The sequence below is a fragment of the Lithobates pipiens genome, unplaced genomic scaffold (genome assembly GCF_037356315.1).
Source record: "Lithobates pipiens isolate NorthernLeopardFrog02 unplaced genomic scaffold, aLitPip1_a1.2 Scaffold_16, whole genome shotgun sequence".
NCBI classification, from domain to species: domain Eukaryota; kingdom Metazoa; phylum Chordata; class Amphibia; order Anura; family Ranidae; genus Lithobates; species Lithobates pipiens.
Genome location: NW_027507748.1, coordinates 477338665 through 477362643, shown reverse-complemented (window position 1 = coordinate 477362643; position 23979 = coordinate 477338665). Strand labels below are relative to the sequence as shown.

Genomic DNA, 23979 nt, shown 5'->3' with positions numbered 1-23979 from the left:
CTGATTTGAATCCCATTGCAACGCTGGGTTGGGATTGAACATCTTACAACTGAAGGAATTTTGAAAGGTGGAGTGGTCAAAAATGTTACAGAGTCAATAACAGAGGTTGTCTAGTAGTTATAAAAAAAATGTATACATAAGGTTATTTTTGCTAAAGGGTACTGAGTTTTTCCAAAGTATATCATTACATCTATTGATAATTTCATTAACTGGTTAAAAATGCACATTGTATTAGTGTTTTATTCAAGTATATCTGTAGCTGTAGGCATTGTCTGTAGATCTATCATTTGCCTGTTCAAATATTTTGAAAAAGTCATTTTTTATGGGTTGTATTTTTTTCACATGACTGCAGATTTTTCTTTAGAGTTAAACTGATCCAATTCCCCCACCTATACATTCAATGTGTATGCAAGAATGCTCCCCATCATGTCATTGAATTCTGACAGCAGGGCCTCCCCGCCATCAGAATACACTGTTCAGCGTTATAGCCAAATGGCTGCAAGGGCTGCTTGAATTGAAATTTTCCAGCAGGGCCATTAATAAGAAGTCAATCAATAGATTGACTTCTCATGAACAGGAGCAGCCATGGATGGATAAAACTTGGTCCAGAGCCTGCTGAACTAGCCAAATATTGATCCATGTATGGCCAGGTTTGGAAGCCCACGTTGCAAATGTGCCTTGACATGGCAGGGTGACATTACATTTATTATAAAATCTATGAAACTGAAAGCTGTGTTTTCAACCCAAATGTTAGAATAGTTTAATTTGGTCTTTTTGCACATGATACAGCAATCTTGATGAAAGCAAAATAAAACAGGGAAATTAGCAGTTTCCTTTAATACATATGTAGTACACAATGTTAATTACAGCAGGACTGTGTTTCCAGTTAAATAAAATTAAAAACTTTGTATTCACCCCTCCCCAAATATAAAATTACTAAATTATTATTTTGAAAGAACAATATGATCAAAGCTTTAAATAACACCACCATTTACCACAGTATTCATAACCACCATTACATACATGACCTTTGCTTTGGCAAAAAAACGTTTTCTTTTGAACAGTGTATAAACCTAACATAGCAAAGACTGTATACATCTTTGTATTGCACTCGTTTATGTACAAGAATAAGCTGTAAAGACAAAAATATAGCAGGTAAAATGAATAAGCACATTTGTCACAATAAAAGTCTTCAGCAATGAACATTAAAAAAATGCATAGAAATGTAACACGTTTATGTACAGAAAAAACAATGTGTGTCAATTAACAATATATACATTCTCAATACTCAGTAACATCTTTCAGGACGGTCTAGTAAAAGCAATGTGAATGTGTGAAGAGGTGAAATATTAAGGTTTTTCGTGTGTATTTTGTATCAGTTGAATTTGGAAGATCACAGATAATCCATAATACAAACAAGGAAATACAATCCTTAGCAAGCATACAGTGTTCCTAAGCTAAATTTAATGTACATATGAACCTTACTTCCAGTTGAGCATTAAAAAAAAATTAAGATCTTCTGTATTTAAAACACAAACAGCAGAGGAATGGGGGAAAAAAACTAGTTAACTGACTGAAGACTAAATGTGCTTGGTTTTAAAACTAATATGTAAACTTTTGTGTCATGTTTTATAGAATATACTATACATTCTTTGATATCTGCTCCTTTAAGACCTGCTGTGCTATTCCTTGTGACTGCCCTAAAGTAGGGTTCTAGCCAGCATAAAAATATTTATTACATTACTTTTAGAGTCTTCCCCTTTTGACATTTTTTAACAAAAAAGCAGGTATTGCCAAATGTAACACACAAACGCACGTGGCTTTATGGCTCCTGCAATAAAGATACCCAGTCATATCTCAACAACCATATAAATTATCTAAACATCTGTAATAGTAGTAATGGTCATCCATTTATAGTAGACCATGGGCTCCGCAAAGCATCCTGAGATAGCCATGTGAGGCATCGGTGTGAAATGAACAAGGACAATCATGCAATGGAGGAGGAATTGGTCATTCCATGGACTGTTGTGCTTGTTGGAGTTCCACTTATGGCATTGAAGATGTGAAGTGAGTTCTGCATAACACTGATCTTCTCCTCTCCACACCAAATCTTCAGAACACAAACAGAAAAAAAAAAAGTAATCAAAAAACTTTGTTGAAATTAGTTCCAAGTGAGTGCAACGAAGGGGGGGGGGGGGGGGGGGGGACAACGGTGGACAACGGAAAACAAAAAAAAACAAAAACAAAACCCCAATCAACCACATTATTCTTCCTGGACTTTAAGACCCTTACTTGAAATGGAAAATTAATTAAAGTCAAGCCACAGTTTTAAATCTATATACTGCTCCCCTATCCCATTCAATGTATTTATCAGCACAGTAATCACTGAAGGTTTGGTCTATTTTTGGTGGTTATAGCGACTGTGCTAAGCATTTCATAAAAATGCAATAAGCCCAAAGCCATAAACCAACTCCTGCATTCAAAACCATCTTAAGCAAACAGACCAGCAAACATGCATAGATCAAACAGAACAAACTTTATTACCATCCCATCTGCCCATGTGTGCACAAGGAAAGAAAAAGAGAAACATCCAGTTATGGTTACTCTGACACAACATCCTATTCTGTATCACAGGAAATGACCTAGGGGACACAAGGTCCTCTGATGCACATACAGTTGTATAGAGCAGTGTTTCTCAACTCCAGTCCTCAAGGAGCCCCAACAGGTCACATTTTCAGGACTTCCCTCAGATGAAATGGCTGTGGTAATTACTAAGGCAGTGAAACTGATCAAATCAGCTGTGCAAACAATGGAGAGGCTGAAAACATGACCTGTTGGGGTGCCTTGAGAACTGGAGTTGAGAAACACTGCTATAGATGTTAAAGGATAAACACAAACGCCATATATTCCAATGTAGAATATATATGGCAGGGGGTTTCCTTCCAGAATCTGATGTTTTATTGGCCCTAGTGTGTACAAGCTTGGTAGGGACATTTTTAGTGCCAACAAGCACAGACATGACTGACATGTAAGATCTGTGAAGCTCATTGTTTACATGACTGGGTTGAAATATGAGAATTAAGCTGCCATTCTTGTATATAAAGCAGGAAGGTAAAACAAAAAGCTTTATTTATTAAAATGGTACTAAATCCAAAAGCAAAACTTTTTTTGTATATTGCAGTTTACCAATTCTTAGTTGTAATGACTGAATTGGTTTTCTTATTTTTAGGCTTTCTTTATTTTCACCTGGTGATATTATTATTATTATTATTATTATTCAGGATTTATATAGCGCCAACAGTTTGCGCAGCGCTTTACAATATGAGGGCAGACAGTACACTTACAATACGAATCGATACAGGAGGGATCAGAGGGCCCTGCTCGTTAGAGCTTACAATCTAGAAGGGAGGGTCAAGTTGAAACAAAAGGTTTTAACTGTGGGGGGATGAGCTGATGGAGAAAATGAAGATACAGTTAGGTGGGGGTAGGGTAGGCTTCTCTGAAGAGAAGTGTTTTCAGGGATCGTCTAAAAGCTAATAAAGTAGGAGATAAGCGGACAGATTGGGGTAGGGCATTCCATAGGATTGGGGAGGCTTTGGAAAAGTCCTGGAGGCGAGTATGGGAGGAGGTGATGAGGGAGCTAGAGAGCAGGAGGTCTTGAGAGGAACGAAGAGGACGAGTAGGTTGGTATTTAGAGACTAAGCCAGTGATGTAGCTGGGGGCAGAGTTGTGGATGGCTTTGTATGTAATTGTTAGTATTTTGAATTTAATTCTTTGGCTGAGCGGGAGCCAGTGGAGGGATTGACAGAGAGGGGTAGCAGACACCGAGCGATTGGTAAGGTGGATGAGTCTGGCAGCGGCATTCATAATGGATTGAAGAGGTGCTAGACTATGTAGAGGTAAGCCAGTGAGGAGGGAGTTGCAGTAGTCAAGGCGAGAGATGACCAGCGAGTGAATTAAGAGCTTTGTTGTCTCATTGGTTAGAAAGGGGCGTATTTTGGAGATGTTGCGGAGGTTGAGGCGGCAAGATTTGGACAGTGATTGGATGTGTTGCTTGAAGGAGAGTTCAGAGTCCAAGACTACACCTAGAATCTTGGCATGAGGGGATGGGCTTATGGTTGTGCCATCAATTTTGACAGTGAGATCAGGGGAAGGGGCATATGGGGGAGGAAAAATTATAAGTTCGGTTTTGGATAGATTGATTTTGAGGAAGTGGTGTGACATCCAGACTGATATTTCTGATAGTAAATTAGTGATACGTGAGGAGACAGAGGGAGTGAGCTGAGGGGTAGAGAGATAGATTTGGGTGTCGTCAGCATAGAGGTGGTATTGGAAGCCATGGGAGGCTATCAGTTGACCCAGAGAGGAGGTATAGATTGAAAATAGGAGTGGTCCAAGGACAGAACCTTGGGGGACCCCAACAGAGAAAGGAAGAGGAGAGGAGGAAGTAGAGTTGTAAGAAACGCTAAAGGTGCGGTTGGATAAGTAGGAAGAGAACCATTGTAGAGTACGGTCACAGAGACCAAAGGTGTGGAGTTTTTTGAGAAGGAGGGGGTGGTCAACTGTATCAAAGGCAGCAGAGAGGTCCAGGAGGAGGAGTACAGAATAATGTCGATTGGTTTTGGCCGTTAGTAGATCGTTTGTTAGTTTTAGGAGAGCAGTTTCTGTGGAGTGTTGGGGACGAAATCCAGACTGAAGGGGATCAAGAAGGCCATTATCAGCGAGGTGGTCACTCAGTCGGTTGTAGACCAGACGTTCGAGTAGTTTGGATAAAAAGGGGAGCAAGGAGATGGGGCGTAGGTTGTTAAGATTGGATGGGTCCAGTGAGGGTTTTTTAAGTATGGGTTTGACAAGTGCATGTTTTAGAGAGTTGGGGAAGATGCCAGAAGAGAGTGAGAGATTGAAGATGTGAGTTAGAGAGTGTAGCATAGAGTCAGAGGGTGAATGTAGCATTTGCGAGGGAACAGGATCCAGAGGGCAGGTGGTAAGGTGGACATTACCAAGTAGTTTAGCAACTTCGTCTATAGTGGTGGGGTTGAAAGAGGGAAGTAATGATTGTGACTGTGGGCATGAAGTGTAAAGCGTGGGGGGTATTAGAACAGTAGAGATCTCTGCGCGAATTGTATCAATCTTCTGTTTGAAGTGATTAGCAATCTCCTGGGCAGTGAGTGAGTTGGTGGGTGGAGGTGGTGGAGGACGAAGTAGAGAGTTGAAAGTAGAGAAGAGTTGACGGGGGCGGGATGATAGGTTGCTGATGAGAGTGATAAAATAGTTCTGCTTGGCAGAGAGGAGGCTAGAATTGTAGTTTTGGAGGGCAGATTTATATTGGTTGAAATCTCTCTGAGACTTGGTCTTGCGCCACAGGCGCTCATGAGCACGACTACGTTTTTTCAAACTTCTAGTGACATCTGTTTGCCAAGGTTGAAGGGGTCGGGGCTTGATCCTGTGTGTGGTGAGGGGGGCCAGAGAGTCCAGAGAGGCCAGAAGTGAAGTGTTGTAGACAGAAGTGGCTAGGTTGGTGCAGGATAGGGGTGAGATTTTGTCGTGGAGGTTGTCAAGAGCAGAGTAGAGAAGGGAAGGCTTGAGATGACGTAGGTTTCTGCGGGTAACTTTAATGCGGTTGGAGGGAGAGGAGGTGAAGGAGAGGGAGAGAGTGAAACTAATAAGGTGGTGATCAGAGAGAGGGAATGGATAGTTAGAGAGGTTGCATGGAGTGCAAAGGTGAGAGAAAACGAGGTCAAGGATATTGCCCCCGGAGTGAGTAGGATCATGTATCCACTGTTTCAGGTCAAAGGAGGAGGTTAGGCTGAGAAGTTTGGAAGGAGCAGAGGTGTTAGTATTAATAGGGATGTTGAAGTCCCCGAGAATGATTGTGGGGATTTCAGAAGAAAGAAAGTAGGGTAGCCAGGCAGAGAAGTCATCAAGAAAAGTTGATACTGGTCCAGGGGGCCTGTAGATCACGGCTATTCTTAAAGAAATTGGCGTGAAGAGACGAATGCAGTGTGCTTCGAAAGAGGAGAGTGACAGAGAAGGAGGTGGCTGAAGTACCTGGAAGGTGCTATGTGGGGCTAGAAGGATTCCAACACCTCCTCCCTTATGTCCATTGGATCTGGGGGAGTGAGTCCAAAGAAGCCCACCATGGGATAGGGCCGCAGAAGATGCAGTGTCTGATTCGTGGAGCCAGGTTTCGGTGACGGCGAGTAGGTTAAATGAGTTGGTGATAAAGATGTCATGGAGAGAGGTGAGTTTGTTGCAGACAGAGCGGGAGTTCCAAAGAGCACAAGAGAAAGGGAGTCTGGACTTGGGAAGAATAGAAATCGGAATTAAATTGTGTTGATTGCGGCTGCTGCCAGAGGGTGCAGGGTGATGGGTACAGTTTAATGATGGAGGTCCAGGGTTTGGGGATATATCTCCAGAAGTCAGGAGAAGCAGGAGGGTGAGGGAGGCAATATGGGAGTGTGATTTATATGAAGGGACATGCCCCAGGGTCTTGGAGACTTTTAGTGTGTGTGGATTTAGAATTAGCAGGAGTTGGTGGGTGCAGTAATAAGGAGAGGACAGGAGTGAGGGTGATATATATATGCTGTGGGGGGGAGAAGTGGGGTGGAGTTGAGATAATTTTAGTAGAGAGGACAGAGCTGTCAGAAGGAGTGGTAGAGAATGCATGTTATAAGGAGAAAGTGCTAAAGGGTTAAACAAGGTCACCTGGTGTCTATGCAGCGTTGTTCAAAGTTTTTTCTTGTGTACCTTTGCTTTGTGCATTCGCTGAAGTGCAGAGTCAGAAGTGCTTCCACTTATTGAAATCCCCCACTTGGCGAAAGACCCCCAGCATTAGCTTCCCCCAAAGTGAAGGTTAGCTTTATACTGATAGGGGTGGGGTGTGGGTGGATTTCAATTATCAATCAGGAGGCAATAAAGCTTGGATGGTTAACAGGGCTAAATTCTAACTTCAGAAACAGGCTAGAAAGAGGGCACTAAAGTTAGAGGGGCCATAATTTTGGGTAAGACAAGGCAGATAATAAAGCATTGTGATTTGGACAGGGATACAGACTGTTGAGCAAAGAAAACATACCAGCATTTTTAAAGACAAACATGAAAGCAGATAGCAGTGTTTCAGTTTTTGGGTGGAGATGGTTCAGTTAGCACATACCAGCATTTTTAAAGACAAACATGAAAGCAGATAGCAGTGTTTCAGTTTTTGGGTGGAGATGGTTCAGTTAGCACATACCAGCATTTTTAAAGACAAACATGAAAGCAGATAGCAGTGTTTCAGTTTTTGGGTGGAGATGGTTCAGTTAGCACATACCAGCATTTTTAAAGACAAACATGAAAGCAGATAGCAGTGTTTCAGTTTTTGGGTGGAGATGGTTCAGTTAGCACATACCAGCATTTTTAAAGACAAACATGAAAGCAGATAGCAGTGTTTCAGTTTTTGGGTGGAGATGGTTCAGTTAGCACATACCAGCATTTTTAAAGACAAACATGAAAGCAGATAGCAGTGTTTCAGTTTTTGGGTGGAGATGGTTCAGTTAGCACATACCAGCATTTTTAAAGACAAACATGAAAGCAGATAGCAGTGTTTCAGTTTTTGGGTGGAGATGGTTCAGTTAGCACATACCAGCATTTTTAAAGACAAACATGAAAGCAGATAGCAGTGTTTCAGTTTTTGGGTGGAGATGGTTCAGTTAGCACATACCAGCATTTTTAAAGACAAACATGAAAGCAGATAGCAGTGTTTCAGTTTTTGGGTGGAGATGGTTCAGTTAGCACATACCAGCATTTTTAAAGACAAACATGAAAGCAGATAGCAGTGTTTCAGTTTTTGGGTGGAGATGGTTCAGTTAGCACATACCAGCATTTTTAAAGACAAACATGAAAGCAGATAGCAGTGTTTCAGTTTTTGGGTGGAGATGGTTCAGTTAGCACATACCAGCATTTTTAAAGACAAACATGAAAGCAGATAGCAGTGTTTCAGTTTTTGGGTGGAGATGGTTCAGTTAGCACATACCAGCATTTTTAAAGACAAACATGAAAGCAGATAGCAGTGTTTCAGTTTTTGGGTGGAGATGGTTCAGTTAGCACATACCAGCATTTTTAAAGACAAACATGAAAGCAGATAGCAGTGTTTCAGTTTTTGGGTGGAGATGGTTCAGTTAGCACATACCAGCATTTTTAAAGACAAACATGAAAGCAGATAGCAGTGTTTCAGTTTTTGGGTGGAGATGGTTCAGTTAGCACATACCAGCATTTTTAAAGACAAACATGAAAGCAGATAGCAGTGTTTCAGTTTTTGGGTGGAGATGGTTCAGTTAGCACATACCAGCATTTTTAAAGACAAACATGAAAGCAGATAGCAGTGTTTCAGTTTTTGGGTGGAGATGGTTCAGTTAGCACATACCAGCATTTTTAAAGACAAACATGAAAGCAGATAGCAGTGTTTCAGTTTTTGGGTGGAGATGGTTCAGTTAGCACATACCAGCATTTTTAAAGACAAACATGAAAGCAGATAGCAGTGTTTCAGTTTTTGGGTGGAGATGGTTCAGTTAGCACATACCAGCATTTTTAAAGACAAACATGAAAGCAGATAGCAGTGTTTCAGTTTTTGGGTGGAGATGGTTCAGTTAGCACATACCAGCATTTTTAAAGACAAACATGAAAGCAGATAGCAGTGTTTCAGTTTTTGGGTGGAGATGGTTCAGTTAGCACATACCAGCATTTTTAAAGACAAACATGAAAGCAGATAGCAGTGTTTCAGTTTTTGGGTGGAGATGGTTCAGTTAGCACATACCAGCATTTTTAAAGACAAACATGAAAGCAGATAGCAGTGTTTCAGTTTTTGGGTGGAGATGGTTCAGTTAGCACATACCAGCATTTTTAAAGACAAACATGAAAGCAGATAGCAGTGTTTCAGTTTTTGGGTGGAGATGGTTCAGTTAGCACATACCAGCATTTTTAAAGACAAACATGAAAGCAGATAGCAGTGTTTCAGTTTTTGGGTGGAGATGGTTCAGTTAGCACATACCAGCATTTTTAAAGACAAACATGAAAGCAGATAGCAGTGTTTCAGTTTTTGGGTGGAGATGGTTCAGTTAGCACATACCAGCATTTTTAAAGACAAACATGAAAGCAGATAGCAGTGTTTCAGTTTTTGGGTGGAGATGGTTCAGTTAGCACATACCAGCATTTTTAAAGACAAACATGAAAGCAGATAGCAGTGTTTCAGTTTTTGGGTGGAGATGGTTCAGTTAGCACATACCAGCATTTTTAAAGACAAACATGAAAGCAGATAGCAGTGTTTCAGTTTTTGGGTGGAGATGGTTCAGTTAGCACATACCAGCATTTTTAAAGACAAACATGAAAGCAGATAGCAGTGTTTCAGTTTTTGGGTGGAGATGGTTCAGTTAGCACATACCAGCATTTTTAAAGACAAACATGAAAGCAGATAGCAGTGTTTCAGTTTTTGGGTGGAGATGGTTCAGTTAGCACATACCAGCATTTTTAAAGACAAACATGAAAGCAGATAGCAGTGTTTCAGTTTTTGGGTGGAGATGGTTCAGTTAGCACATACCAGCATTTTTAAAGACAAACATGAAAGCAGATAGCAGTGTTTCAGTTTTTGGGTGGAGATGGTTCAGTTAGCACATACCAGCATTTTTAAAGACAAACATGAAAGCAGATAGCAGTGTTTCAGTTTTTGGGTGGAGATGGTTCAGTTAGCACATACCAGCATTTTTAAAGACAAACATGAAAGCAGATAGCAGTGTTTCAGTTTTTGGGTGGAGATGGTTCAGTTAGCACATACCAGCATTTTTAAAGACAAACATGAAAGCAGATAGCAGTGTTTCAGTTTTTGGGTGGAGATGGTTCAGTTAGCACATACCAGCATTTTTAAAGACAAACATGAAAGCAGATAGCAGTGTTTCAGTTTTTGGGTGGAGATGGTTCAGTTAGCACATACCAGCATTTTTAAAGACAAACATGAAAGCAGATAGCAGTGTTTCAGTTTTTGGGTGGAGATGGTTCAGTTAGCACATACCAGCATTTTTAAAGACAAACATGAAAGCAGATAGCAGTGTTTCAGTTTTTGGGTGGAGATGGTTCAGTTAGCACATACCAGCATTTTTAAAGACAAACATGAAAGCAGATAGCAGTGTTTCAGTTTTTGGGTGGAGATGGTTCAGTTAGCACATACCAGCATTTTTAAAGACAAACATGAAAGCAGATAGCAGTGTTTCAGTTTTTGGGTGGAGATGGTTCAGTTAGCACATACCAGCATTTTTAAAGACAAACATGAAAGCAGATAGCAGTGTTTCAGTTTTTGGGTGGAGATGGTTCAGTTAGCACATACCAGCATTTTTAAAGACAAACATGAAAGCAGATAGCAGTGTTTCAGTTTTTGGGTGGAGATGGTTCAGTTAGCACATACCAGCATTTTTAAAGACAAACATGAAAGCAGATAGCAGTGTTTCAGTTTTTGGGTGGAGATGGTTCAGTTAGCACATACCAGCATTTTTAAAGACAAACATGAAAGCAGATAGCAGTGTTTCAGTTTTTGGGTGGAGATGGTTCAGTTAGCACATACCAGCATTTTTAAAGACAAACATGAAAGCAGATAGCAGTGTTTCAGTTTTTGGGTGGAGATGGTTCAGTTAGCACATACCAGCATTTTTAAAGACAAACATGAAAGCAGATAGCAGTGTTTCAGTTTTTGGGTGGAGATGGTTCAGTTAGCACATACCAGCATTTTTAAAGACAAACATGAAAGCAGATAGCAGTGTTTCAGTTTTTGGGTGGAGATGGTTCAGTTAGCACATACCAGCATTTTTAAAGACAAACATGAAAGCAGATAGCAGTGTTTCAGTTTTTGGGTGGAGATGGTTCAGTTAGCACATACCAGCATTTTTAAAGACAAACATGAAAGCAGATAGCAGTGTTTCAGTTTTTGGGTGGAGATGGTTCAGTTAGCACATACCAGCATTTTTAAAGACAAACATGAAAGCAGATAGCAGTGTTTCAGTTTTTGGGTGGAGATGGTTCAGTTAGCACATACCAGCATTTTTAAAGACAAACATGAAAGCAGATAGCAGTGTTTCAGTTTTTGGGTGGAGATGGTTCAGTTAGCACATACCAGCATTTTTAAAGACAAACATGAAAGCAGATAGCAGTGTTTCAGTTTTTGGGTGGAGATGGTTCAGTTAGCACATACCAGCATTTTTAAAGACAAACATGAAAGCAGATAGCAGTGTTTCAGTTTTTGGGTGGAGATGGTTCAGTTAGCACATACCAGCATTTTTAAAGACAAACATGAAAGCAGATAGCAGTGTTTCAGTTTTTGGGTGGAGATGGTTCAGTTAGCACATACCAGCATTTTTAAAGACAAACATGAAAGCAGATAGCAGTGTTTCAGTTTTTGGGTGGAGATGGTTCAGTTAGCACATACCAGCATTTTTAAAGACAAACATGAAAGCAGATAGCAGTGTTTCAGTTTTTGGGTGGAGATGGTTCAGTTAGCACATACCAGCATTTTTAAAGACAAACATGAAAGCAGATAGCAGTGTTTCAGTTTTTGGGTGGAGATGGTTCAGTTAGCACATACCAGCATTTTTAAAGACAAACATGAAAGCAGATAGCAGTGTTTCAGTTTTTGGGTGGAGATGGTTCAGTTAGCACATACCAGCATTTTTAAAGACAAACATGAAAGCAGATAGCAGTGTTTCAGTTTTTGGGTGGAGATGGTTCAGTTAGCACATACCAGCATTTTTAAAGACAAACATGAAAGCAGATAGCAGTGTTTCAGTTTTTGGGTGGAGATGGTTCAGTTAGCACATACCAGCATTTTTAAAGACAAACATGAAAGCAGATAGCAGTGTTTCAGTTTTTGGGTGGAGATGGTTCAGTTAGCACATACCAGCATTTTTAAAGACAAACATGAAAGCAGATAGCAGTGTTTCAGTTTTTGGGTGGAGATGGTTCAGTTAGCACATACCAGCATTTTTAAAGACAAACATGAAAGCAGATAGCAGTGTTTCAGTTTTTGGGTGGAGATGGTTCAGTTAGCACATACCAGCATTTTTAAAGACAAACATGAAAGCAGATAGCAGTGTTTCAGTTTTTGGGTGGAGATGGTTCAGTTAGCACATACCAGCATTTTTAAAGACAAACATGAAAGCAGATAGCAGTGTTTCAGTTTTTGGGTGGAGATGGTTCAGTTAGCACATACCAGCATTTTTAAAGACAAACATGAAAGCAGATAGCAGTGTTTCAGTTTTTGGGTGGAGATGGTTCAGTTAGCACATACCAGCATTTTTAAAGACAAACATGAAAGCAGATAGCAGTGTTTCAGTTTTTGGGTGGAGATGGTTCAGTTAGCACATACCAGCATTTTTAAAGACAAACATGAAAGCAGATAGCAGTGTTTCAGTTTTTGGGTGGAGATGGTTCAGTTAGCACATACCAGCATTTTTAAAGACAAACATGAAAGCAGATAGCAGTGTTTCAGTTTTTGGGTGGAGATGGTTCAGTTAGCACATACCAGCATTTTTAAAGACAAACATGAAAGCAGATAGCAGTGTTTCAGTTTTTGGGTGGAGATGGTTCAGTTAGCACATACCAGCATTTTTAAAGACAAACATGAAAGCAGATAGCAGTGTTTCAGTTTTTGGGTGGAGATGGTTCAGTTAGCACATACCAGCATTTTTAAAGACAAACATGAAAGCAGATAGCAGTGTTTCAGTTTTTGGGTGGAGATGGTTCAGTTAGCACATACCAGCATTTTTAAAGACAAACATGAAAGCAGATAGCAGTGTTTCAGTTTTTGGGTGGAGATGGTTCAGTTAGCACATACCAGCATTTTTAAAGACAAACATGAAAGCAGATAGCAGTGTTTCAGTTTTTGGGTGGAGATGGTTCAGTTAGCACATACCAGCATTTTTAAAGACAAACATGAAAGCAGATAGCAGTGTTTCAGTTTTTGGGTGGAGATGGTTCAGTTAGCACATACCAGCATTTTTAAAGACAAACATGAAAGCAGATAGCAGTGTTTCAGTTTTTGGGTGGAGATGGTTCAGTTAGCACATACCAGCATTTTTAAAGACAAACATGAAAGCAGATAGCAGTGTTTCAGTTTTTGGGTGGAGATGGTTCAGTTAGCACATACCAGCATTTTTAAAGACAAACATGAAAGCAGATAGCAGTGTTTCAGTTTTTGGGTGGAGATGGTTCAGTTATGGCCAGTTAGTCTGTTTTTCAACAGAACAAAGTCTCACGCAAATGTAGCAGTTAGCCCCATTTTCTTCTTCATCCAGAGTGGGGTTACTTTAACATAGGAGGTATGTTACTGGTCAGATCACCAGGTGAAAACAAAGGGTAAACAAACAAATGCAGCCACCAGATCTAATGATTGTTTAATACAGCTTTAAAGAACAGTTACTAAACATCGCCTGACCTGCCCCACAGCAACCAGTAAGACTTAAATTCCAACCCCTGAAAAAGTTTTCAGTGCAGGGTTTAAAAAAAGGTTGGCGTTGTGAGACTTAAAATGGAACTAAACCCTTCTATCCTTTACAGCCAATGAAGCTGCCATCTTAGCCCGTTTCATCTGCAGTTGCCATGGTGCTGCACATCGGATTAGTTATGACATCAGCTATTTGGTGGCTTGACAAATTGGTTGAGAGCACAAGCAACTGTGAATGTTATTATTCACAGCATGTCTTGAACTGTTTTGGGAAACAGGTAAATTGATGGGGTTACTTCCGCTTCAAGACATAATCTTATTAAAAGAGTTTGTTGAATAAGGACTGCTTTGCATATTAATCAGCACATCAAAGCTGTTTTTTAGTCCACAGTGATGCTATTTAAAGTTGAAATCCAGGCAGATATAAAAGTCACAAGTTGTTGCAACTCTTCTTTCACCAATACATTATTAAAGGCATTTTTGCAAAGCGTAAGCCCCTGAAATGTGCTTGGCATGAGCTTCTTGCAATCCACTTAGCAGCAGAGCTCAGGATGGAAGAGGAAGAAACAGCACAAGCAGCCAGTTAGTTGTGCTGTAATGCTCAAAGCACATGTTGATAGAAGGAAAGAGCAGTGATACAAGCTCATCAGTCTGTGGCCTCTCCCTTCACTACTCAGCCACAGGCTAAGGGAGGGACAAGACCTGTGGACAAAACTTAGCACAAGTAAAATATCACAACTATCCTGTGTGGAAAAGCTGTGTAAACCTTAGGACTAAAAATGAACACATACAATCATTTGGAAAACTACTTAAAGACTGCCCACCGCATATATACTATGGCACGGTGGCTCTATTGTGTGAAATGATGTACCTGTACATTTCCAGCAATAGATCCTGTGGGTGTGCACGCTGATTGGCCAGAGGGGGAACCAATCAGTGGATCCAGCAGACTATGTCCAGCGGCCACCCGAGGTCACTCCCCAGAGAGACAGACACAAGGCAGAGCGCCGTTCTGTCAGAGATGAACACAGTGATCTTGTGTTCCTGCTAAACAAGAACACAGATCACTGTGTTCATCTACTGAGTCCACCACCAACACAGTTAGAAAGCATCCTCTAGGGACACACTTAACCCTTTGATTGCCCGTGGTGTTAACCCCTTCTCTGCCAGTGTCATTAGTACAGCAACGGTGCATATTTTTAGCACTGATTACAGCAGTAATGTGATGGTTCCCCAAAAAAGTGTCACAAGTGTTAGGTGTCCAATCTGTCTGCCGAAATCCTGCTAAAATCAATAAACGCCACAATTACTAGTTAAAAAAAAAAAAAAAAAAAGAAAAGAAAAAAAATGCCATAAATCTATCCCCTAGTTTGTGGATGCTATAACTTTTGCACAAACCAATCAATATACAATTATAATTTTTTTTTTACCAAAAATATGTAGCAGAATACATATTGGCCTAAATTGATGAAGAAATTATATTTTGTATTGGATGTGTTTTATAAAAGACAGTACATTTTATTTATTTTTCTTACAAAATTGTTGCATGACCGTGCAGTTGTTAAAGTAGCACAGTGCCGTATAGCAAAAAAGGGGCCTGGTCATTAAGGGGGTAAAACCTTCTGAGGCTGAAACTGTATCTAGACGTTTGCCTGGATCTCAAGTTTAACTTTACTTTTTCAGGTTTATTTCTTTCTGATTATTTGTTGTGGATACAGTAGAAAAAAGCCAACTATAGTCTTATAAGTGTATCTAAACAAAGAACTGTCCATGCTGAGCTAGATACTTCTCTATGGTTGACTTGCTAGACCATAAACTGAAGCCGACTGGTTACTGTTGGGTTACGAGACAATTCCTAATAAGGATCTTTCGATAAATGAGAATGGTTTAAAACATGTGACTACTTTGCATAACATAATATCTGTGCTTATTGCTCACACAGAATATTCCAGGTGCTTCACTACATACCTGCTCATGCATGATTTCAGACAGCTCTTTCACCATTTCTCTGTAATTAGCTTTCATCTCTTCTTGATATTCAAACTGGTTCTCCTTTATGAGCCTTTCATTTACACACAAGGCCTGGCCGCATGCTTCAACAAATTGCCTAAATTGATTAAAAGGTCATTACAATTATGCCAAAAACAAGTGAGAGGTGAATATCTATGCTAGAGAAAGCACACTACTATTGCACCTAATAATGTAAATCAACAAGCCAAAAAACATAGCAAACTTGTGTATTCAAGTGCTTTGTGGTGAAATGGTATCTAGGTGACCTTCTCATAAATTATGTTAAATTCCTTAGAAATGTTTGAGATTTTGCATAGATTACAAATGATTAAGCACTTGCCGACCAGCCGCTGTTATTATATTGCGGCAGGTTGGTTCTATAGTCGTAGCTGTACGGTATTGCCAGTTCATGTAATAGATACAGTGGGCGATGTGCGTGATGGGCGGCCTTGATGTCTGCCAGCCACTCGCGATCGCTCCACAGAGCCAGAACAGGGATCTGTCAATGTAAACAGATTCCTGTTCTGACAGGGGAGTAGAGAGCAATAGTCTGTCCCTAGTGATCGAGAACGGTGATCTCTCTTCTCCTCCTGTGAGTACACTCCCCCCCACAGTTAGAAACACCTCCCAGGGAACACACACATTAAACCCCTTGATCACCACTAGTGTTAACCCCTTCCCTGTCTGTCAGTTATACAGTAATCAGTGCATTTTTATATTAGATCGCTGTATAAATGTCACTGGTCCTCCCAAAAAATAAAAACTGTCAAAAGAGTCCGATCCCCACCATTACTAGTAAAAAAAAAAAAAATACAAAAAAAAATAAATACAAAAAAAAAAATGCCATAAATCTAGCCCCTATTTTGTAGACTCTATAACTTTTGTGCAAACCAATCAATATACGCTTATTGCAATTTTTATTTGCCAAAAATATGTAGAAGAATACATATTTGCCTAAACTGAAGAAGAAATTCATTTTATTTGGGGGATATTTATTATAGCAAAAAGTAAAAAAATATAGCTTTTTTACAAAATTGTCGTTTGTTTATAGTGCAAAAAATAAAAACCGCAGAGGTGATAAAATACCACCATATTTTGTTTGGGTACAATGTCGCACGACCGCGCAATTGTCAGTTAAAGCGACGCAGTGCTGTATCACAAAAAACGTCCTGGTCATTAAAGGGGTAAAACCTTCCGGTCCTTAAGCGGATAAACACACTCTGACTTAACTTCACTACAAATGATGTGCACTAAGCAAAATACATGTGTCAGATAAAAACAGGCTAACCATCTGTAAGTACTATTCAACATTACCTGAAAACCTCTTTTAGTTGCTTTATTTTGTTGTCTGCATATCTTTTAGTGTTGGTATCATCCAAGAAGGCTCTTGCATATGCTAAAGGTCCAGCATTTACCTGGAAAGAAAAAGTCGCACCATTAAAAATCATCAACATATTCAAATATAAAACAGTACATTTAACAAACCTCTACATTTTTGAAATAATTGAAGCGATTTAGAATTTTATGCCATCCAATAGGAGTGTTGGTCCTTAAAGCGTTAGTTTATCTTTTCAAACTGAAACAGTGAACACACAACCTACACCCTCCCCCAGTCCGCACTGTGGGTGATGTGCTGTCAGTGCACACACAGCCAGTTTAGTGCTGGTGGTGACCAATCAGTATGCTCTGAATTATCCTGGAAGCCCTGAAGAATGAATATGAAGAGGAGTGGGGATTTTAAATCCCAGGACTGCTGCACTGGCTCTGACAGCACATTACCTATGGAAGGCAAGTACAGCAGGGACGGTGTAAGGTATTCGTTCAGGTTAATTGTCAAATTTTTGTGCATCTGTATAAACAGACTTTAAAAGGTGACCTAGGAAAAAAAAAAGGCTGCAATTGTGAACCTCTCTGAAAATGCTAGCTTTCAGTTGGGCAGCAAACGTTTTCAAAAGAAAATTGTCCTACATATTCATCTTAACACAAGTGCAGGGGACAAAGAAAAATAATTCTATTCATTTTGGAAAGCACTACAGAATTTTGGGGAACTATATGAATAGATAAAACAAACTGATGTACAGCTCAAGTAGTCAGATAAAATAAAGCCTGTTAAAGTGACCAATGTATGGCTGCAGACAAAGGGCAAAATGACTATTGTTATCAAAGCATGACTGTAGGATTCTTGGGCATCATGACATTTTTATGGGTGGAAAGGTTCAATACCACAAGAAGATCTAAAAGAAAGCCAAGCCAATATATAATTCCAGGGATAAAGCTGAAATAAAATGCAATAAACTATCACAGGAAAACTTACCTGTACACTGACACTGCCTTGCAGTTTTAATTGTAATTTGATCATATCCACTTCTGAAGAAGAGCAAAGCTGACGAAGCTCTGCTACTTTTTTACTCATTTCATCAATTGCTACTTCTATAGGGTTTAGGTCAGTGTGGTGCTGATACATGACAGGAATCCGCTTTTTCACATAAGGGAAACTGTGTAAAGCTGTAAGAGAGAAACAGTCATTTTGTGTTAAAGGGGACCTTTGAAGAAAGCTACATGAGAACGGTCATTGCTGATTTGTTTGGGGCAGTCTTCTCGATTTAAGCATTACTAATTACTAATGTGTAAGTCACAAACTAAGGCAAGTATGTGATTAGTGAAGTCTGAATAGTCTATGTATTACCTTAAATAAATGTTCAAGGCTGGACACACACTAAGCATATATTATAAGGTATTGTACATGGTTCTTATTTATAGCCCTGATGAAGGGGACTCTGCAGTTGTCCGGAAATGTGTTTGCTTTGCACCACATATTGTTCTACAAACAATATCATCCATGATCACAATGGACCTACCTTGGCTTTTGTCCTTAGAGTAGTAGTAAACCCATACAGACCACTTTTTTTTACGGGTAAGCCTATAATAAGGCTTACCTGTAGCTACCCCGGATAGCTCCTAAACCTGCACGGTTTAGGAGATATCCCCTGTATCAACATTTGCCAATGTCATCGGCACATGTACACTGAAACAATGGCACATCCCGCGATACCAGAAATTAGCTCCGTGAGTGATGTAGGCGGCCGGAGCTCTGTATGGGGAAAGCTGCGGGGGATTCGATCTAAGGTAAGTATTTCATAATGAGCTGGTATGCTATGCATACTAGCTCATTATGCCTTTGCATTGCATGCTTTTTTTTTGTGTTTTGTTTTTTATTTGTGGGTTTACAACCACTTTCTTTTTTTTTTTTTCACAATCAAAGATTTTATTGAAAATGAGATCAGGTTTACAGTCAAAGTCTGAATACAAATAGCAATGCAATCAATCTGTAAACAATATAACATATAAGTACATCTCCCCTGTGTTCAGATTCGGTTAGTGGCAAGGTTGGAGTAAGAACACAAATGAAGATGCAAGGAGGCGCATGATGTTTGGGGACAATTGAGAACGGTGTGGAGGGTGAGGGGGGGAGGGTGGGGGCAAGGGGGGTGGTATGGGGTGTGATCAGCCCATTGCTATCATTCATGAAACTCTGTTAATTCGAAAGGTTCTATGTCGGCTTAAGCTTTGCTCCCTCCGTGATGAGTGTCAAAAGCTGTTGAGGAGTTTAATCCCTAAGGGTGCGGAATTCAGGGGAGAGCGTGAAGATCAGCCATGGTTGCCATGTTTTGATAAAGTTCGTGCTATTTTCATGTTTGGTCGCCACGATCTCCTCCATCTTATAGATATATTGCACTCTGTCTAACCAGTCTGTAATGCTTGGTGTTTTGGTTGTTTTCCAGTGGATTGGTATCAGTGTTTTAGCGGCCGTGAGTAAGTGTCTGGACAATGATTTTTTGTAGCGGCTTAAGTTGGTGGGGACTAGATTGATCAAGCACATGGCCGCGTTCAATTCTAGGCGAGTTTCTGTTATGTGTTTTATCCAGGATTTGATTGCATCCCAATAGGCTTGTATTAGCGGGCACTCCCACCATATGTGCAGGAAGGTACCTTTGTGAGTTTTACATCTCCAGCACATGTCTGAGGTGGAGGGAGACCATCTCCTGGTTTGCTGTGGCGTAATATACCATTGAGCTAAAATTTTGTAGGATATTTCCTGGTATTTGGAGCTTAAGGAACACTTGTGTGCCAGCACGCATGCCTTATTCCATTGCTCCTCAGATATGCTTGTCTGGAGATCACGTTCCCACTTTGTTTTGAATTTGTTTTTGTCAGCTTGTGACGCTTGACTAAGCAGTGAGTATGCAAGAGATGTGGTGTTCGTGATTGGTGATCTCTGTAGGCATATATTCTCAATCTGAGTCAATGGGAGGCAAAATTGATTTTTGTATTTGTTATTTACCAGGAAATCCTTTAATTGGATGTAGAACCAGCTTCCAGGAAACAGCTCCCCCACCTCCTCGTTCAAGGTTTCAAATGACTTAACTTGTGTACCTGATATACAAGTGTGTACTAGAAAGTCTTGTGGTAAGTTGTGGTGCAGGCCAGGGATGAAGTCGGGGTTATTCGCGATTGGCGTCAAGGGACCTGGGTTTGTTGCGATCTTGTGTGACTTTACCAATGTTTGCCAAATCTTTATTGTAGTTTCAACTAGTGGGTGATCTATAAGTTTGGGCTGTCTGGAATGAAGCGACCATGGGAGGTAGAGGGTGCCGCGTGTTGCCAAACTGTTTTCTATTTGAACCCAATCCTTATTCGGGCCGTGGCAGTGCCAGTCTATTACTCTTGTGACATGGGTGGCCTGGTGGTATTTTTTGAAGTCGGGCAATCCTATACCCCCATCTCCTTTAGCCAGTGTTAAATGTCGGAATTGGATTCTAGGTTTCTTATCAGCCCACAGAAATCGCCTCTGAATTTGGTTTAATGTCTTAAAGAAGAGTTCTGGGATGTTAATTGGTAGGGCGTTGAATACATACAGAAGTTTAGGGAGTACCGCCATCTTTAAAATGGCGGCCCTCCCAAACCAGGAAAACATTTTTGCATTCCACTTAAGGAGGTCTCTTTTAATCGTGGCAAGGAGGGGTTTATAATTTGCATCATATAAATTTCCAATGTCGCTGGATAACTTTATACCCAAATACTTAAGGACGCCCCGTTCCCATTTATAGGAGTGATTGGTTTGTAGATTGTCGAGGAGGTTCTGTGGCAGGGTGAGATTCAGTGCTTCTGATTTAGACTGGTTTATTTTAAAGTTGGAAATGTACCCAAATGTTTGAAAAACTTTGTGTAGGTTGGGTATCGAGATGTGGGGGTTAGTGAGAAAGAATAGGAGGTCATCAGCATAAGCAGCAATTTTATATTCTCTATCCTTTAATGTAAATCCCTTTATGTCCGGGTTTAGGTTAATAGTTCTGATTAAAGGCTCCAGGGTCAGAATAAAGAGAAGGGGTGACAAGGGGCAGCCTTGTCGTGTACCGTTATGGATGGATATAGGTTCTGAGAGAATATTGTTAATTTTGATTTTGGCTTGGGGGTTCCGATAGAGAGCAGAGATCCATGACAACATGTTTCCTCCAAGGCCAATGTGCGAGCATGTAGCCATCATGTACTCCCAGGAGACCCTATCGAAGGCCTTCTCGGCATCGGTAGAGAGCAGCATGCCCTTAGTGCCGGATTTGTGCGCAAAATGTATCAAGTTTAAGGCCTTAATGATGTTGTCACGGGCCTCCCTCCCCGGCATGAACCCCACTTGTTCAGGGCCGATTATGTTCGCTAAAAGGGGTTTTAGTCTGTTGGCTAGGATTTTGGCCAGGAGTTTTAGGTCTATGTTAAGGAGTGAGATGGGACGGAAGTTTGCGCAGTCAGTGTGTTCTCTGTTGGGCTTGGGAATCACAGCTATATGCGCCATGAGAAAGGATTGGGAGTCGTGTTGGTTTTTTGCCAAGAAATTAAAGGCTGAACGGAGGGGCTTTATTAGGGCAGTGGTGTAAGTTTTATAATATTGTGATGTGAAGCCGTCGGGTCCGGGGCTCTTCCCTGCTTTTAAGTCTGCAATCACGTTTGAGATTTCAGTGGCAGTTATGGGGGCCTCAAGTGCGTTTGTATCCTCTACGGACAGTGATGGGAGTCCGCTATTCTGTAGAAAATCATGCATGTTATCCCGTTTCGTGTGTGTAAGGTGAGGTGGTTTGTGTTGGATTGGGAGTTTATACAGTTCAGAATAATAAGTATGGAATATACGTGCTATTTCCTCTGGGTTGTGTTTCAAAGTGCCCTTTCTATCTTTTAGCGCGTGGATATGGTTCGCCAGCGTGGCGTCTTTTAAAGCTTTGGCCAATTGTTTACCACTTTTGTCACCATGTTCGTAGAAAATGCTTTTCTTAAAGAACAGGGAGCGTTTGAGTTTCATGTCTAACAGGAGTCTTAGGGCGGTCCTGTGTTGAGTTAATTGGCTTTCTACTTTGAGTGAATGGGACTGTTTGTGTTGTAATTCAAGGTTTGCTATTTGTTGGGAGAGATTATTAATTTCATTTTCCCTTTCCCTCTTTTTCCTGGCACCCCATTTAATAAGTTCGCCTCTAATCACAGATTTGTGTGCCTCCCAATTATTCAGAGGGGATGTGTCAGAGTCAATGTTGTGATCGAAATAGGTGTTAATGGCGTGTAGGATGTCCTCTTTTATGATTGGGTCAGTGAGAAGGTTGGAGTTTAGTCTCCAGTTAAATACAGACTTGCGTGGCGCTTTTAGTTGCAGTGTAACCGCCGTAGGTGCATGGTCGGAGAGGGCTATAATGCCTATTTCCGCTGAGAGCAGATTACCGAGGTCCCTTTGCGAAATGAATATCATATCTATTCTCGAGTATTTTTTGTGTGGTGCGGAGAAAAAGGAATAGTTCCTGCCTGTGGGGTGCATGGATCTCCATGTATCCACTAGTGTTAGTGATTGCAGGAGGGCTTTTATTCTTTTAAGTGTTCTGTACGGCACTTGCGTGTGTCCCGTGGAAGTATCTTGTAGGGGTGCTAGGGGGACATTAAAATCTCCTCCAAGAAGGATACATCCTTCTGCAAACCATTTGAGCTCTTCTATGATTTTGTTGCAGAAAGATATATGGGAGGTATTTGGGAAGTAAACATTCGCAAAGGTTATAGGGGACCCTTCCCATGAGCCTTTGAGGAATAGAAATCGCCCCTCTGGGTCTGCCAATTGTTGCTGCAGCATAAAAGGAGCGTCTTTGTGGAAGAGGATGGATACTCCCTTAGTTTTGGCCAGGGAGTTGGTGGCGTGGTATACTGTGGTGAAGGTGCGGTCAGTGAGCCTAGGAATAGTACTGCTTTTAAAGTGAGTTTCTTGTAGGAAGACAACTGAAGGTCAGGCTTTTTTAAGTTCCCTCAATAGTTTAGACCTCTTTTCGGGCACGTTTAGACCGTTCACATTGTGGGAGAGAATGGTAGGAGCTTTCCCCAGGAAAGCGTATGCCATGTTGAAGGCGTGACTTCTAGAGTGATAAGTTGTAAGGGGACAAAGTAGTCAGTCAATATGGTCCGGGCCCACTGTTATCGTGAGGTGTAAACGGGTAGGGATAGTGTAGGCACGAGGGAGAGACTATGTAAATAGGGAGTCCGGGTAAGTGGGGGGGGGGGGGGTGGAACAAGTAGGGTGGTTTGGTGGGGCAGATCGATCTGCCCACCCTGTGGAACTGGTCAGATCGGTGTCTGGCCCGTTCCAAAGAACGGTGGTACCTCCCCTGCTGGGGGAAGTGGGAGGTGCGATAGCAGGTAGTGGTATGAGTTGCACTGTGTAGCAGCGCAGTGTGGTACTAGAAGTGGTTAACCCTATGGGAAGGTCCAATGGGACCTGAGGACCTAAGAATTCAGGCTGGGGGGGGTTCCCCCCTCGAGATTAAGGTGTCTGGGATCAGATGGGAGGCTAAGTTGGTGAGAAGTAATAGCCGCAGGTGGTATCGCTAGGGGTAATGACACTGCATATGGACAATGCCTAATTTATAGATATGTAAAGAAAAAACCTGTATCAACAGTGCATAACCATGAAGAACGTATAAAATCGTCTAAGATATTGGACCTTGGTAGCATAACATTCTGCAACCCGGTATGGAACAACAAACAGTAAATAGTTTAACTCTTTAACAAACCAACGGGCCCGTCAAACCTATGGATAAGGAGTATAGGCCCGAAATATATATTAATACGATTCAGCTACAGTCATGCGTAAGCATCCTAAGTCTCCGCTATGGCGGGGTCAGGGTGACCTGCACAAAATTCAAGAAGCTGTAAGAGGGACCCGGTTGACCGGGTCGAGTGTGTACCTTACCATGCTGCACCAGAGAGGCATCAGCGGGTGTGGCGTGTAGCACTTACAGTTCAGTCGGAAGCTGAAGACCAGGTGCAGTCGTAAATCACCCTACCCAGTGGCATACTGAGTGCAGGTTACACATGAGTGCAGCGGTCACGTTATTATTGTGCACATCGTCTTTAGGCAATCGGGCGGTCGCCGTGTTCAATGGGTGACAGCAGAACACATGTTGTAGATACAGAACTTATGAGCAGCCCCATCAGGT

The 23979-nt window shown here is 41.1% G+C and overlaps 1 protein-coding gene across 14 annotated transcripts in view; it reads right to left on the bottom strand.

The window, feature by feature from the left end:
- Positions 1-735: 735 nt before the first annotated feature.
- Positions 736-23979, bottom strand: part of DOCK9 (dedicator of cytokinesis 9) — a 446969-nt gene continuing 423725 nt past the window's right edge. For all 14 annotated transcript variants that reach the window (XM_077482985.1, XM_077482977.1, XM_077482982.1 and 11 more), the window contains 4 exons: positions 17778-17968; positions 16778-16878; positions 15422-15560; positions 736-2110 (listed from right to left, as the gene is read on the bottom strand). In XM_077482985.1, coding sequence (XP_077339111.1) covers positions 1988-2110; positions 15422-15560; positions 16778-16878; positions 17778-17968 — 554 coding nt within the window. In that variant the 3' untranslated portion in view covers positions 736-1987. The remainder of the gene's footprint in view (positions 2111-15421; positions 15561-16777; positions 16879-17777; positions 17969-23979) is intronic.